Source organism: Mus musculus, chromosome 6 (genome assembly GCF_000001635.26).
Source record: "Mus musculus strain C57BL/6J chromosome 6, GRCm38.p6 C57BL/6J".
Taxonomy (NCBI): domain Eukaryota; kingdom Metazoa; phylum Chordata; class Mammalia; order Rodentia; family Muridae; genus Mus; species Mus musculus.
Window position 1 is genome coordinate 118,581,434 of NC_000072.6, and position 13,272 is coordinate 118,594,705.

Here is a 13,272-nt window from a genome sequence, read left to right on the forward strand (position 1 = left end):
CTTATCTGTGAATGTGAAATGTGTTTCTTCTTATTATGCCTTTTCATTTGGAAATACTCTGTAGTTTCTCTTGTGCAATTTTTTTAACCTCCTTTGGTTAAATGACTTCCTACGCATTTAGTTCTTTTTGATATGATTATCATAGGTGGGACTGTTTTCATACTTTCATTCCTGTATTGTGTATTGTTAGTGTGTAGAAATGTAACCAAGGCAGGGATCCAGCACAGCAGTCCAGCGCTTGCCTGCTACATATAAAGTGAGGACTTTCTTCTCCCAACACCAAAAGCAAAGTGCAACTGAATTTCATGTGTTCTTTGTTTCCTGCTACTTTAAACTCATGGGTGAATCTAGTTTTCCATGCATGTGGAATCGTTCAGGGTTCCTACATGTCCTGCGGGTGAAAACAGATGGCTTTACTTTATACATTCCTACCTGATGCCTTGAGTTTGTTTTGGCATACCTGCTCTGCCCAGAGCTGACAGCACTGTTTGGAGTAGATATGCAGAAATGGGCATCCTTGACTTGATCTGGATCTTAGAGGGAAGCGTTCGTCATTCACCATTGAGTGTGTGGTATTCACTGTGGGCTTCTTGTGCAAGGCTTTTTATTATATCATGGTGGTTTCTTTATTTTAATAATGTAGTATTTTTAATTAATTCTTTCAAACTTTTATACATGCACATAATGCATTTTGATCAGATTTATCCCCATTCCTCCTTCTTTCCAGTTTATTTACTTAAAGGATTTTAAATTTCATTGATGCACTTGAGAAACAGTTTGGCTTTATTAATCATAGCATTATCTTTTGCTCCCTTTCTTGCTTGCTTGTTTCTTTCTTCCTATTTCTCTTTCTTTTGCTTTTTCCTTACTCCTTCCTTCCTCCCCTCCCCTTTCTCCTCCTCCTCCTTCTTAGCTCTGGCTGTCCTGGAACTTGCTATGTACACCAGGCTGGCTTTGAACTTATAGATAATCTATCTGCCTGCTTCTGCTTCCCAAGTGCTGGGATTAAAGGTGTGCCCAGCTTAAAAAATTTAAATTAGTATATGTGATTGTAGGCTTCCTTACAACATTTTAAACACAATTCATTTCTGTTGATTTTCCCATTCCATAGTCTTCCCTAGTTCCTTCAGCCTCCCTTGATTGAGCCTCCCAGGAGCCTCTGTCCTGCCTTTGTGTCACACGCCTCCTGTTGCACACTCTCTTCAAGCCCTCATTTTCCTCTTGCATGCTCTCCTTACTAGCTCATAGCCTACACTGCACTCACAGACCTCGTACACACATAGCAGACATCATGGGCTAGGACCTGCATAGGGACAACATGTGGAGGTTTTTGTTTTTTGACTCTTCAAGTAATTAATATAAGACTTTCCAGATCCACCCATTTTATTGAAATCTATAATTTTATTTTTTTACAGCGGAATAAAATTATATTATGTATATATATATATATATACATATATATATATATTACATTTTCATTATCTATTCATCTGTCGATATACATTTGGATTTATTTCATTTCCTCTTCTGCTGTGAATAGTGCAGCAACAAACATGGATGTGCATGCATTTGTATGGTAGGATAGACTCATTTCAGTCTCTGCTCAGGAGTGGTATAGCTGGGTCATATGGAAGTCTGTCTTTAATTCTTTGAGAAACCTCCATAATGGCTATATAACTTTGCCCTGCCACCAGCAGAGATTAAGTGATCAATTTTTCCTACATCCAAATCAGCATTTCGTTGTTGTTGGCTGAAGTGTGTGGGGGGTGTAGAGTGTGTGTGTGTGCATGTGCGTGTGTGTGAAGTGTGTAGGAGGGTTATGGGGTGTGGGGTATGTGTGTGTGTGAGGGCAGGTGTTGAATCCCAAAGCAGTTTAGTTTCTGTTTCCTGGGTGGCTAAGGATGTCGTTTACTTTCAAAAATAACTATCAGCAGCCAGGTGTAGTGGCTTACATCTTTATTCTCAGTGCATAGGAGGCAAAGTCAGGCAGATCAGTTCCATGCCAGCTAGGATAGATCCAGTCTCAAAACCAAACAGGAAAACAAAATAACACACACACAAAACCACTCACACAACTACCCAACCAAAATCCTTTTTTTAAAGGAAGATCTTATTTGCCATTTGTGTTTCTGCATTAGAGAACTGTCTGTTCATTTCATTAGAATATTTATTGATTGGTAGCTTTGGTCTCTGGGAATGTTTACTTTTTGTATATTTTAAATATTAATCTTACCTGTAAAAGATTTCCTTTCACTCTGTGGGCCATCTATTCAGTCTGCTGGTAGTTTCCCTTGCTATGTAGAATCCTTTATTTATTGCGATCCCAATTGTTAGTTCTTGTGGCTATTTCCTGTTTATAAAGTTTCTGTTTATATCCATTTTTTGGAGTGCATTATCTATATTTTCTCTAGCAGTTATAGATTTTGTGAAAGACTCTAAATTCCCTTTTCTGCAGGTAGATACCCAATTTTGCTGGTTCCATTTCTTGAATGGCTTTTATTTTTTTATTTATTTACTTTTTTGAGACGAAGTCTCTCTATGTAGCTATGGCCATCCTGGGACTCACTTTGTAGACCAGGCTGATTTTGAACTCAGACATCTGCCTGCCTCTATCTCCTTAGTTCTGGATTAAAGGTGTGCACCACCACCGCCCAGCTGTGTTCTTCCCTCAAAGGATTGCTTTGGCTATTTGTTGTCTTTGTGTTTTCATATGAAATTTTGGATTATTTTTCCAATTTCTGTGAAGATTATCAGTGTAATTTTAACGGCAATGTCACTGAATTTACAGGTCACTTTTGGTAGAATAGCTATTTTCACAGAATAAAGTCTGCCAATTTGGGCGCACATAAGGTCTCCTCAGTATCTAGCATCTTCTTTAATTTTAATGTCTTCTAGGGATTTAAGTGTCAGGCATCAGGATTATCCCTTGGTATTTTATTTTGCCAGGGGTCTATTGTAAATATAAATGTTTTTCTTTTCTTTTCTTTTTTTTTTTGGTGGGGTTGGGGTGGTGGTTCTCTGAGTAGTTCTGGCTATCCTGGAACACACTTTGTAGCTGAGGCTTGCCTCTGCCTTCCGATGCTAGGATCGAAGGCCTGCACCATCACGCCTAGGGGCTGGAAGGTTTTCAATGTGTTTTTGGTATGTGTGAATGCTGCTGAGTTTTGTGTTAGTTTTGTAATTCTGCAAATTTACTGACGCCATTCAATCTTGGTGATTTCTTCTGGTGGACTCTGTAGATCTTTTAAGTATACAATCATTTGCAAATTAGGAGAATTCAACTCCTTCCTCTCCCAATTTTATCCCTTGTGCATCTTTCATCTTCTTGCTTGGCCTAACACTACATGACCTGTACTAAATATGTGTGGGAAGCGTGGGCACCCCGTCTCTCTCCAGATCTTAGAGGACATGCTCTCTGCTGTCTTCTCTTCCTATGTTGGTAGGCTTGTCAGATGCAGCCTTCGTTGTTTTTAGGGCTATGCTGCCTATTCTTAATTTCTCCATGACCTTTATTATACAGACACGTTGAACAGTCAGAAGCTTACTCTGTATTTATTGAGATGATCGTATGATTTTTTTTTTCCTCCTTAAGACCGGATCTTTAAGATTTAAGCTTTTCAAGAGACATCTGTTAGACAATATAGAGTTGGTTTGTTTCTAAAACAAAACAGAAATCCAGATTGTTCTGCCAATTCCTATCTTTGATTTGGAAATTTTAATTCATTCACTTTTAAAGGAATTGTTCTTTGGGTCGGACTACTGTTAATCTGTGACTGATTTTCACATCATATAGCACCCAAGTTAGGTGTCTTCATCTATCATTCTTCACTTTAATTCTTTTTGAGGGGAGTAGGGTATCGAGACAGGGGCTCTCTGAGTAGCCCTGGCTGTCCTGGAACTTACTTAGTAGCCCTGGCTGTCCTTGAACGTTGGGCTCTGGGATGAAAGTGCACCACTACCCAGCTTTTTCCTTTTCTGTTCTATTATTTTCTCCCAGCCCCCCCCCCATCTTTAGCACTCTAATTTTTGAAACAGGTTCTCTCGCTGACTCACTGGTTAGACTAGCCGACCAGGAAGCCCCCGGAGCCTTCTTGTCTCCAGTTCCTGCACTAGGATTATAAACTCGATGTTCTTGCTGTATGACATTTTGTTGACTTCCTCTAGATTTTTCTTAGTTTAGATCATCAAGAAACTTAGATCTCTGGATGGCGAGAACTGGTTCCTGAAAGTCATTCTCTGACTGCCACGTGTGCCGTGAGGCTGCATGCTGTTCCAATCAATCAATCAATCAATCAACCCATCTTAAAAGTAAGCACTGTTTAATAGTTTTTCCAGGTTTTATTCAGAGATGGCCAGTTGGCCTTTTTTTCCCTTTCAAACGAGTCATACTTGCCTATTTCTGGTTTGTTTTGTGATTTCTTTGTTGCAAAATGAACAGTTGAATTTAAAAAAACGTGATAGCTCTTTTCACTAAATTTTTCTTTGTGGTTAAAATGAGATGTCTGCATCCCCCACATTTCTTATTATTTGCTCTTCCGTTGTGGGGTCTAGCTTGGTGATTTTTTTTTCCCCTGTTGTTTGTTTTTGTTTTGAAACAAGGTCTCTCTGTAGCTCAGACTGACCTGAAATTCACTATGTAGGCCAGGCTGGCCTCAAACTCATAGTTACCTTACTGCCTCAGGCTCCCAGAGTACTGGGATTATAAGTCTATAAGGAAAAAACATAAGGATCAGTATGATTTGATGGGTATGATGGATAAACAGGCTTTCTTGCATCTTTTCTGAGACTAATCTTTCCTTGTTATGGGCAATCGCCTTCTACTAATGTTCTCCAGCTATACAGCTGCTTTCAGATGCATCAGTCTTTAATGTCTAGTTTCTGAAAGGAGGAAAAAGGAAAAGAGAATGGAAACGGGTACTGGCCCTTTAAATCTAGGGACTCACTTCAGCTGGACTGGGAAACAGCTTTCAAGGATGGGGCAACAATAAGGACTTTCTGCTTCTGTGTTTGCCCGACTGTGACTAGACACAGCAATCTGCTGGTTGCAGATCTTTGATGTTTGGGAAGAGTTGCTTTTGCATCTACTCTGGGCCTCACAGGCTCCATGCCAGCTGCTCTGGATGAAGATTCAGATGCTGGGCTGGGCAGGGCTGGGCTAAAGGCTGAACTAGCCAAAGGAAGTAAATTGGCTGCTCAGGTATTCCTCTTTGGGGGTTTCAAGGTGTCAACAGACTCCAGAGGAGTCGCAGGGAGCCTGAGTCCAGTAGAAGAGTCATTCTCTAAGCAGGAGACAGGTTCCTGAGGCCCCCCCCCCACACCTGTTCTGGTTTTTTTTCCCCACGGGGATTATTCTGGAAGCTTTGCCTGAGGCAGTTCTAGTCCTAGTAACCACTGAAGCTTGCATTTGATAGCTTGCAAAGTCTTGCACTTTTATCTCCCCAGTGTCTTCCCTATTATATATACCCCCCCCCACACACACTTTATCCAAAATCAGTTATTTAGGGGAGAGTGTTTCTAATTTCTGCACTAACCATTTCATTTATCCTGTTCTGCCTCCTCATTCGTCTTCGGCCATTTTGGTTGACCCTTTTATGGAACGGAAGAAATAAACGGTGAGATCAACGGTGGTCGTGACGTTAGGGATTACGCTGGAGTCACAACCCCTATCCTCCCTGCCCCTTCCCCTGCACCTTTGAAGGATCCAATACAAGTGAAATATTGAGAGTTAAATCTATTTCCGTGACCTGTAGGGAACCGGAGAAAAGGACAGGTGTGGAAGAGGGGAGATACTGATTAAACCAAGATCGACATTGTTAAGAAATTTATTTGCAATTCTTTTTTGCGTTTTTGTTTGTTTTTTAAATAACATCATTCCTTAGATAAAAATGCAATCTTACAGGAATATACAGTAGCGTCTCACACAGAGATGGACCCTGAAGCTCTCCTCGAAGGGTTTCCCTTCTAGTTTCCCTGGCCTTGCTCGAGGGGGGAGAAGGCGCAGCAGGCAGGGCCTTTGACGACATGAGTATTTGATTACAAACTGTACAACAATATTTACAACAGTCAGACTGTGGTGTCGTGGAGCCTGGAGGGGCAGGTGTGGGATGGGCAGGTGTGTATGAGTGGTCTAGAGGCCTGTTCATCTTTCCATGCCTCTGGGAACAGGCATGGCACATGACAGGTTTTCTTGGGGACATAAAAGTGGACTGAGTACACATATGGGGAGCGGCTTTATGTGACCCTTTTCACGGAGGGAAGTTTTCCTTAGTAACACTGGCAGGCTGAATTTCTGAGAGCAGCAGACATTGCAGCACTCACTCCAGGGCTCTGCCATCCATTTTTCAAAGACTATTTCTTCCCACAGGTTGTTCTTAACTGCTGTGATCACAGAGATGTATAAACCTCACTGTTTCTCTGTCATCTGTGCTTTGCTCAGAGAAGTGGGCAAATAAAAACAAACAAACCAAAAATACCAAATGTCCAAGCAGGGTAAGACAGATGGGTGCATGGTCTGGTAGGTGGATTTCAAGTCTGAGGGGCTGGTGCAGCTGTGGATGTGTGTGGTGTGCAGAACAGAAAGGTGCCCACAGTTCAAGGGTCACCGTGATGCCTTCTAGGGGGCCCTTTGCAGGGACCACTTGCTTATAAACCATCTGTCCTTAATTACCAATGGTTTCTCCCTACTTTTAACTTTGGTGTGTTTCTCCATGCTGGGAAATCCTAGGAGACACAGACTATCTCAAATAAGAGCTAAAGCACTTGTTTAGCATGCATAAAGCCCTTGGTTCAACTCCCAGGACCTGCACACTCCCCCCACCCCCACACACACAAAAAAAAGAAAAAAGAAAAAAGAAAAGAAACAACCCTCCAATTCCCTATGGCTTCTGCATTCCCAAGCTGTCCCTGTCACGAGCCTGCTGAATGGTGCATGGGGGGATTTAAGGTGCCAAATTTGCAAGAATTGCCTCATTTATGTTGGATCAAGTGGCATGCCACCTATTCTGTAAGCCTTGCCCCATCAAGTGGTTTGCATTCTGGGGGAATTGCAGGCCCTAGGATTTCTCATGAGGACGTGGGGTTTATACCTCTAAAGCAGTGAACATCTGAGACAGTTTGGTTCTGGTGATATGACATTTCATATCTGCACCAAGTTTTACCTGGCCTTGTCTTCCTGATTGCTAGTGGAGACCTAAGAGAAATGTAATAGAAAGATCTCAGTTGAGACTACTCACAGCACTGAATTGATTTGCAATGCTTGATCTGTTCAGCTCCATTCTCCAACTCCCTTCCCGAGATGGCTTAACAGGTCTTCCTAACACACCAGGAAGACCAGGCTCTTTTTCACATACTATGTGGATCAAACTTCTTAAGACAGTTGGAGGAAAAGGGTGGGCTTAAGAGTGGCAGCATTTCCTCAGTGTAGATGAAGAACACGGGCCCTATTTCTACCTGTGGAAACTGTTCTAGTTTCTTCCACGTGTCCCTCTTCAAAGGTGCGCAGTGCTTTTCTGTTCTAATAGGACATCAGCTATAAATGTACTGGGTCATATTCACAGGTGTTCTGGGACACACAGCCACACATTAAACAGGTTGAACATGCTGACCACAGCCCTCCCCTTCTGTAGGAAAAAAAAAATCACTATGTGGCCATTACCTCCAGCACTTATACCTGTGTGTGTGTGTGTGTGTGTGTGTGTGTGTGTGTGTGTGGCATTCAACTGACTTCCTAACAAGGTGACAATATGGCACACAAAACAAACAAACAAACAAACAAATAAACAAAAACATTGTGAGAATCTCCAGTGAGTTCCTTTCACCTCTGTTCCCTTCACTGGGTTTGTAGAGGAAGAAGAGGAGGAGGAGGACAGGTAAAAGAGAGGAAGAAGCAGAGAAGAAAGGGATGAGCAGGTAGATGAGAAGGAAGAGAAGGAGGGAGAGGGGAGGACGGGAAATAGGGGGAGGAGGGGGAGGGGGAGGAATGATGAAATGCTCAAGGAGGGGATTGTGCCCTTTACTGACATCATAGGTAGGGTGGTTTTCCCGTCACACCTTCCAGGATACGTTTCCCCAGGGCACCAGCTGTAGAACATGGACCTTATCGAGTGAGAGCCAAGCTCCCCCAACTACTTCTCCATTGGCAAATTCTTTGGCAGACACAGTGGAGGGGCATCCCAGGGCCAGGCAAGGGCCACATTTCTCTAGCTAGGTTATCTGGCTGGAAAAACACCTAGGGTAGGATTTTTTTCCCCCCATAATTTCCAAAGCAGACTATGGAGCCGTCAGCCTTTGCCAAGGCTGGCAACAGAGTGACCACACAGAAGAGCTTTCCATACAGTGAGATGACCTGGTGGTGGTGGGGTTTAAGGCTTGACCTTTCCTCACTCCCCACCCCTCTAGTTCTCTTGCTGCTGACACCTGTTTCAGAGCTGGGGCTTGTTGAAGAACAGAATTGGTCAGGACACTTAACATCAGCTTCCGTGGGCTTGGAGTAGCTCTTTTGAAATCCAGACACTCCTTCCACAGCTCCTTGCTCAATGTTTTTCTAGCTGATGATTGAGGACATTTCAATCACTCAGGGAGAGAGGGGCCATCCTTCTCCTTGGAGATGTCTGAAAACTGGTATGATAAGGCTAAAAACCCTGATTGCCAGAGAGTTTACTCCATACTTGACCTAGATCCTTGTTCTCTAGGCCCAAATTTAGGAGCAGTAGGGGTTTGTCACTTGGCCTCTACTCACCAGCCACGTTCTTTCTACTGATTTCCTGACTGTTCCAGGAATGTGCTGACTTTGGCAAAGGAAGGGCTATCTACTGTGTTCAGTTGGACTTCTCCAGAGCTCTGGATGGTTGAGAAGTGTGAGAAAGGAATGTAGACCTTCTCTTCATACAAGTTCCAGAATTTGGAACCAAGGCACCAGAGGAGGGTAAAAGACACAGTTGGGCCTTGGGTTCCTAGTCAGATTAAGAAGATGGGAACCCCAACTAATAGAAAAAAATGTTTATGAATCAAACAAGGCCTAGGAAAATCTCTCTCTTTTTCATTTGAAGATACGAACAACCTAGGACCAGGCAGAAAGGGATTTAACTGGACTTGTCTGTTACTTGGACTGTGTCATGGACACACACACACACATACACACACGACAAGATCATAAACAAAAGAGACAGAGATTGTCATAGGACAGATAAAAACACACGATCTACACTCCTTCGTGCCCCTTTGGTCCCCAGCTGCAGGCTAATTCTGCTGCCATCCAGAAATTGTCAGGATTGCAGAAGGTTTGATAATTATGTTCAAAACAGTCATTGGGAAAATTCCATGTTGGGTGGAGAGTTGATAATCTGGTGTAGATGTCCACTGGTTTTCTTAGACACTGTTCCCTACTGTCCTGGTGACAGGTAGCATTTGTCATTTTTATCCAGGTAGTCATGAAGCCAAGTATGAAAGATCCTGTCCACTGAACCTTCTTTCCTTCTAGCAACGAAGGGCAAGGGGTCCATTGTCCCTGTATGAGTGAAAGGCTACTTCAGTTTCCTTGGCACAAGGAGAAAGCAGTCTGTGGGTATGGCTGGTGAAAGGAGGGTGGGTTGGGCATGACACTGGGCAGAGTTCTGGCGGGGGATGCTGGGACTCAGCTTGTAGCTTATATCTTTGATCAATGGGATCTGGCAATGCAGATCAAAGTGTTCAAAGGAAGATACAAGGCAGCAGGAAGAGATTGAGTATGCAGGGTATGCATGCTTGTGTGTAGGGTCAATGAGAATACCACATTTCTCTGGTGGGGGGGAGTCAGATGCAAAGAAGAACCACACAGCCAGTCAGTAGGGCTCCCTTTCTACCACTAAAGACTCATCAACACAGTCGCAGAACTTCGCAGAAACAAGACAAAGGACACCATCTAATTATTATCTCTAGAAGCCCTTATGGGTGCTACAAAGGCTGCATAAATGCTCGGTCAACCACATATGGAAATCCAAGGAGAAAGGCTGTTTCTACACTCCGCTTAACCCCGTGAACATTCACAAGAGCAGACTCATTGCCACGGAGGAACATCCTTGCTGGAATTTCGAGCAGATTCTCACATGATCTCCATAAAAGGCTGGTAGGTCACTGGGACTGGAAGATACTCCGTAGGCAAAATCTGAGCGAATGGTTGAGTCTTATTTTCCTCAAAGCCCTTCCTTTTCAACCATTCTTATTAAGACACAATAGAAGGACCTAGCACTAATCGTAAGGGTTGTTGAAGGCAGATACTGAGGATCCTAAGTGAAAGCCTCATGTATCTGTTTCTTTCATCCCTGTGAGATCCTGGTGCTCCCACCCTGGTCTCGATCCCATGCTTCTCTGCCTCCCTGCTTCAGGAGATGGAAAGGATGAATAGTTTTTACAAGGGCTACAGTTCCATCCAGTGACTGCTCACCAGCTCCCAACTATGGCTGTCTGTGTTTGGGCTAATCATGGGTCAAAGGTGAGTCTATCCCACCACTGTCCCCGTCTGATGGTTACCGCATCCTCTCAGTTGAGATATATGCTGTGACAGTGCTTGGGAAAGCCAGCCACCTCTTCCCACGGGATGCTGGAACATTGGACAAGAATCCACAGAGAAGAGCAGAAGACAGCAGAAGAGCTGGGTGGAACACGTCCTGACCTCGAAAAGCAAGATTCGGCATGGGCAACCTTACCACTGGGTTTTGGAAATAACTGAGGGATATGGAAACAAAACACAAGATATGCAAAATGGCACCTCCCCTCTCTCTGGAAAGCAGAGTGAGGACTTACACCGGGGACACCTTTGTTCACTTTGCAAATGAAAGAAAAACCATCTTTCCCCCCAACCACGTACAGAAGAAGCACTTAAGAGCTCAAAGGTAAAGCTTTTCACACTCCAAATACAAAACGATTTACTTTACATGCAGCAAAATATACAAGAAGTGAATTTTAAAACAAACTTAAGTCATTGTATTTGCTTGGCACAATTGCAATTCAGTTTTAAAAAAATATTTGAAAAATACTGAAACTGACCTGAATTCAAGTATAACAGTTTCTTCAACAGAAACATTATCAATGCAATAAAACATTACACAGAATATATCGAAGCAAAATGTCTTCTTGAGTTTTTCCCTTAAATTTCGTGGTTTTTTTTTTAAAATAGAATTTTAATGCTGACACAACTCACAACCATATTTTAAAATGGATATTATTGCATTGCTTTTGCATATCTCGTGGGACAGAAAAATGCAGTTACCGATTCTCGTTTCAGAAGCAGAAGCAGAGACAGTGGTTTGTTCTTGCTTTCAAATAGCCCCAGATTTAGAACTCCCTGCAGTCAAACCCAAACGGGGTTCTACAGGCTTTTGTGCAGGGGTGGGGTGGGGCGCACACATACCACGTGGGTGCACATACGCACATACTATGGACACAAGTGTGACACAAAGATGCCCATATTTCTTCTCTCTTGAACCAGTCCATATGCCCAGCACAGAAAGGAGCCCAGCTCAATCGCCCAGGCGCACACCGCCTGATCTAACTGCCTGTTAGCCTGCTGATTGTGATGCTCAACCAAACTCGAAAGAAAGAAAAAAGTTGCTTTTACTTAAGGAAATTGGAACAAGTTACTGGGCAGACACAGAGCAGGTAAAACCTTTCTCTGGTGATATTGAACCCTTGCTCCAGTGGGGGGTGGGGGTGGCGGTGGGGGTGGACCGCACCATTTAAAGAATACAATCAAACCAAATCCGACTTAAATACGCAAATGCAAATGTGGAAACAGTGAAGTGAGGCCGCGCAGTTGTAACCGCTCTTATTCCTCCCCTCCCCGTGGGAAAACACAACAAATAGTAATAAAGAAACCAAACCCCAGAAAGTCGCAACATGCTGACAAGAACCCTCAAACCATGAAACCCCGAGCACCAGGCAGCAGCCTGCGCCCCCCTGGCCTGGCTAGCTGAGGGCGGGTGGTGTGATCTGCACTGGCTCCTGCCACCTGCATCTCAGCTCCTTGCAGGGAAAGAGTCCCTGAAGGGACCATAGGGACCAGACCTGCACTGCTGGGAACCTCGCAGCCACCTCCCGGCTCCTACTGGGGGCGCTGGCCCATTCCTGCCATAGATCCCTGGGGCCCTGCTCCATAGAGACGGCCAGGCTCAGACAGAACATGTGCAAATGACTGTTTATACAAGCAAGGGGAAAACACCCTTTTGCTCAGGGGTGGGGGTGGGGTCCTTTGGGCGGTGCTGCCGCGGAAGGTGCTGGAGCCCCCGCACCACGGCCTTGGCCTTCTCCCCTGAAAAGCCGACTCCGTACACCGCCCAGCTCTGAGGCTTATCCCGACAGCAGTGAATGAAGACGCTGTTCCGGTTACCTCCAGGTCACGAGAACAGTGAGGCACTTCTGAAACGAACCCATTAGGAACATTGAAACGAATAAAAAAACCACCCGCGTCTCGCCAGCCCTGAGGACTACAGGTTGCTGACGTAGGACCTGCTGTCCGCGAGCGCCTCCTCGCTCCGGCCTCGCCCCAGGGCATATGCGCAGCTCTCGTCCTCTGGGGCCACAGCCCTGTCCTGCCCCGGGTCCCTGCAGTTCACAAAAGGTAAGAGGGTGCCGTTGGGGCTCTGCTGGGCGCCCCCACTGAGGATGTTGTCTGCGGCGTTCTCCATCTCCTCTATTGTCATGTCGCAGGCGTCAGCCAGCTCCTGGGTGGTGACCTCGATGAACTTGGGATCTTGAGCAAACTGTCCCAGTCCTTCTGAAATCAAGACCTGAACAGGAGGGGCAAGAAAACAGGAGAGGGGCGTGGTCACTGGAGTTCCAAGCTCCCTGGGAGGAAGTTATGGGCTGGTGTTCAGGCAGCACCTCTGTGAATGTGTGAGTGCATGTGGGTATGTATGCACGCTGTGTATAAGTGCGCATGTGTGCATGTGCCCATGAGAGTGCATGTGTGCCGGGTGTGTGCATACATGTTTGTGTGACTGTATTTGTGTGCTAAGAGAGACACTCACAGGAAAGTTGAGATGGAGTATGGACGGAACTGAAGGACGTGGGCATGCACGGATCAGAGGAGAAGGTTTTAGGTTAGGGTCAACCACTATCACCAAATAAGGAGAAACTTGCAGAGGGGCTGTGGGCTCTGCTCTGCTTTTTCACAGGCAGATCTTAGTATGCCCCTTCTTTTCTTTCTCCTCTTTGGCCCCCAAGACATCTTTCATGTTGCCCTATCTGTCCAAGAAACCTTCACTTTGGTTTGGTGAGTGTTAAGCCCTGCCCTCCCCC

At 44.6% G+C, this 13,272-nt stretch overlaps 1 protein-coding gene across 48 annotated transcripts in view; it reads right to left on the bottom strand.

The window, feature by feature from the left end:
• Positions 1-5,806: 5,806 nt before the first annotated feature.
• The window catches only part of Cacna1c (calcium channel, voltage-dependent, L type, alpha 1C subunit), a 610,145-nt gene continuing 602,679 nt past the window's right edge, over positions 5,807-13,272 (bottom strand). For 46 of the 48 annotated variants that reach the window (XM_006505443.4, XM_006505436.4, XM_006505438.4 and 43 more), the window contains one exon: positions 5,807-12,761. In XM_006505443.4, coding sequence (XP_006505506.1) covers positions 12,459-12,761 — 303 coding nt within the window. In that variant the 3' untranslated portion in view covers positions 5,807-12,458. The remainder of the gene's footprint in view (positions 12,762-13,272) is intronic. The other 2 variants (XM_011241193.3, XM_011241192.3) reach the window with 1 other exon arrangement.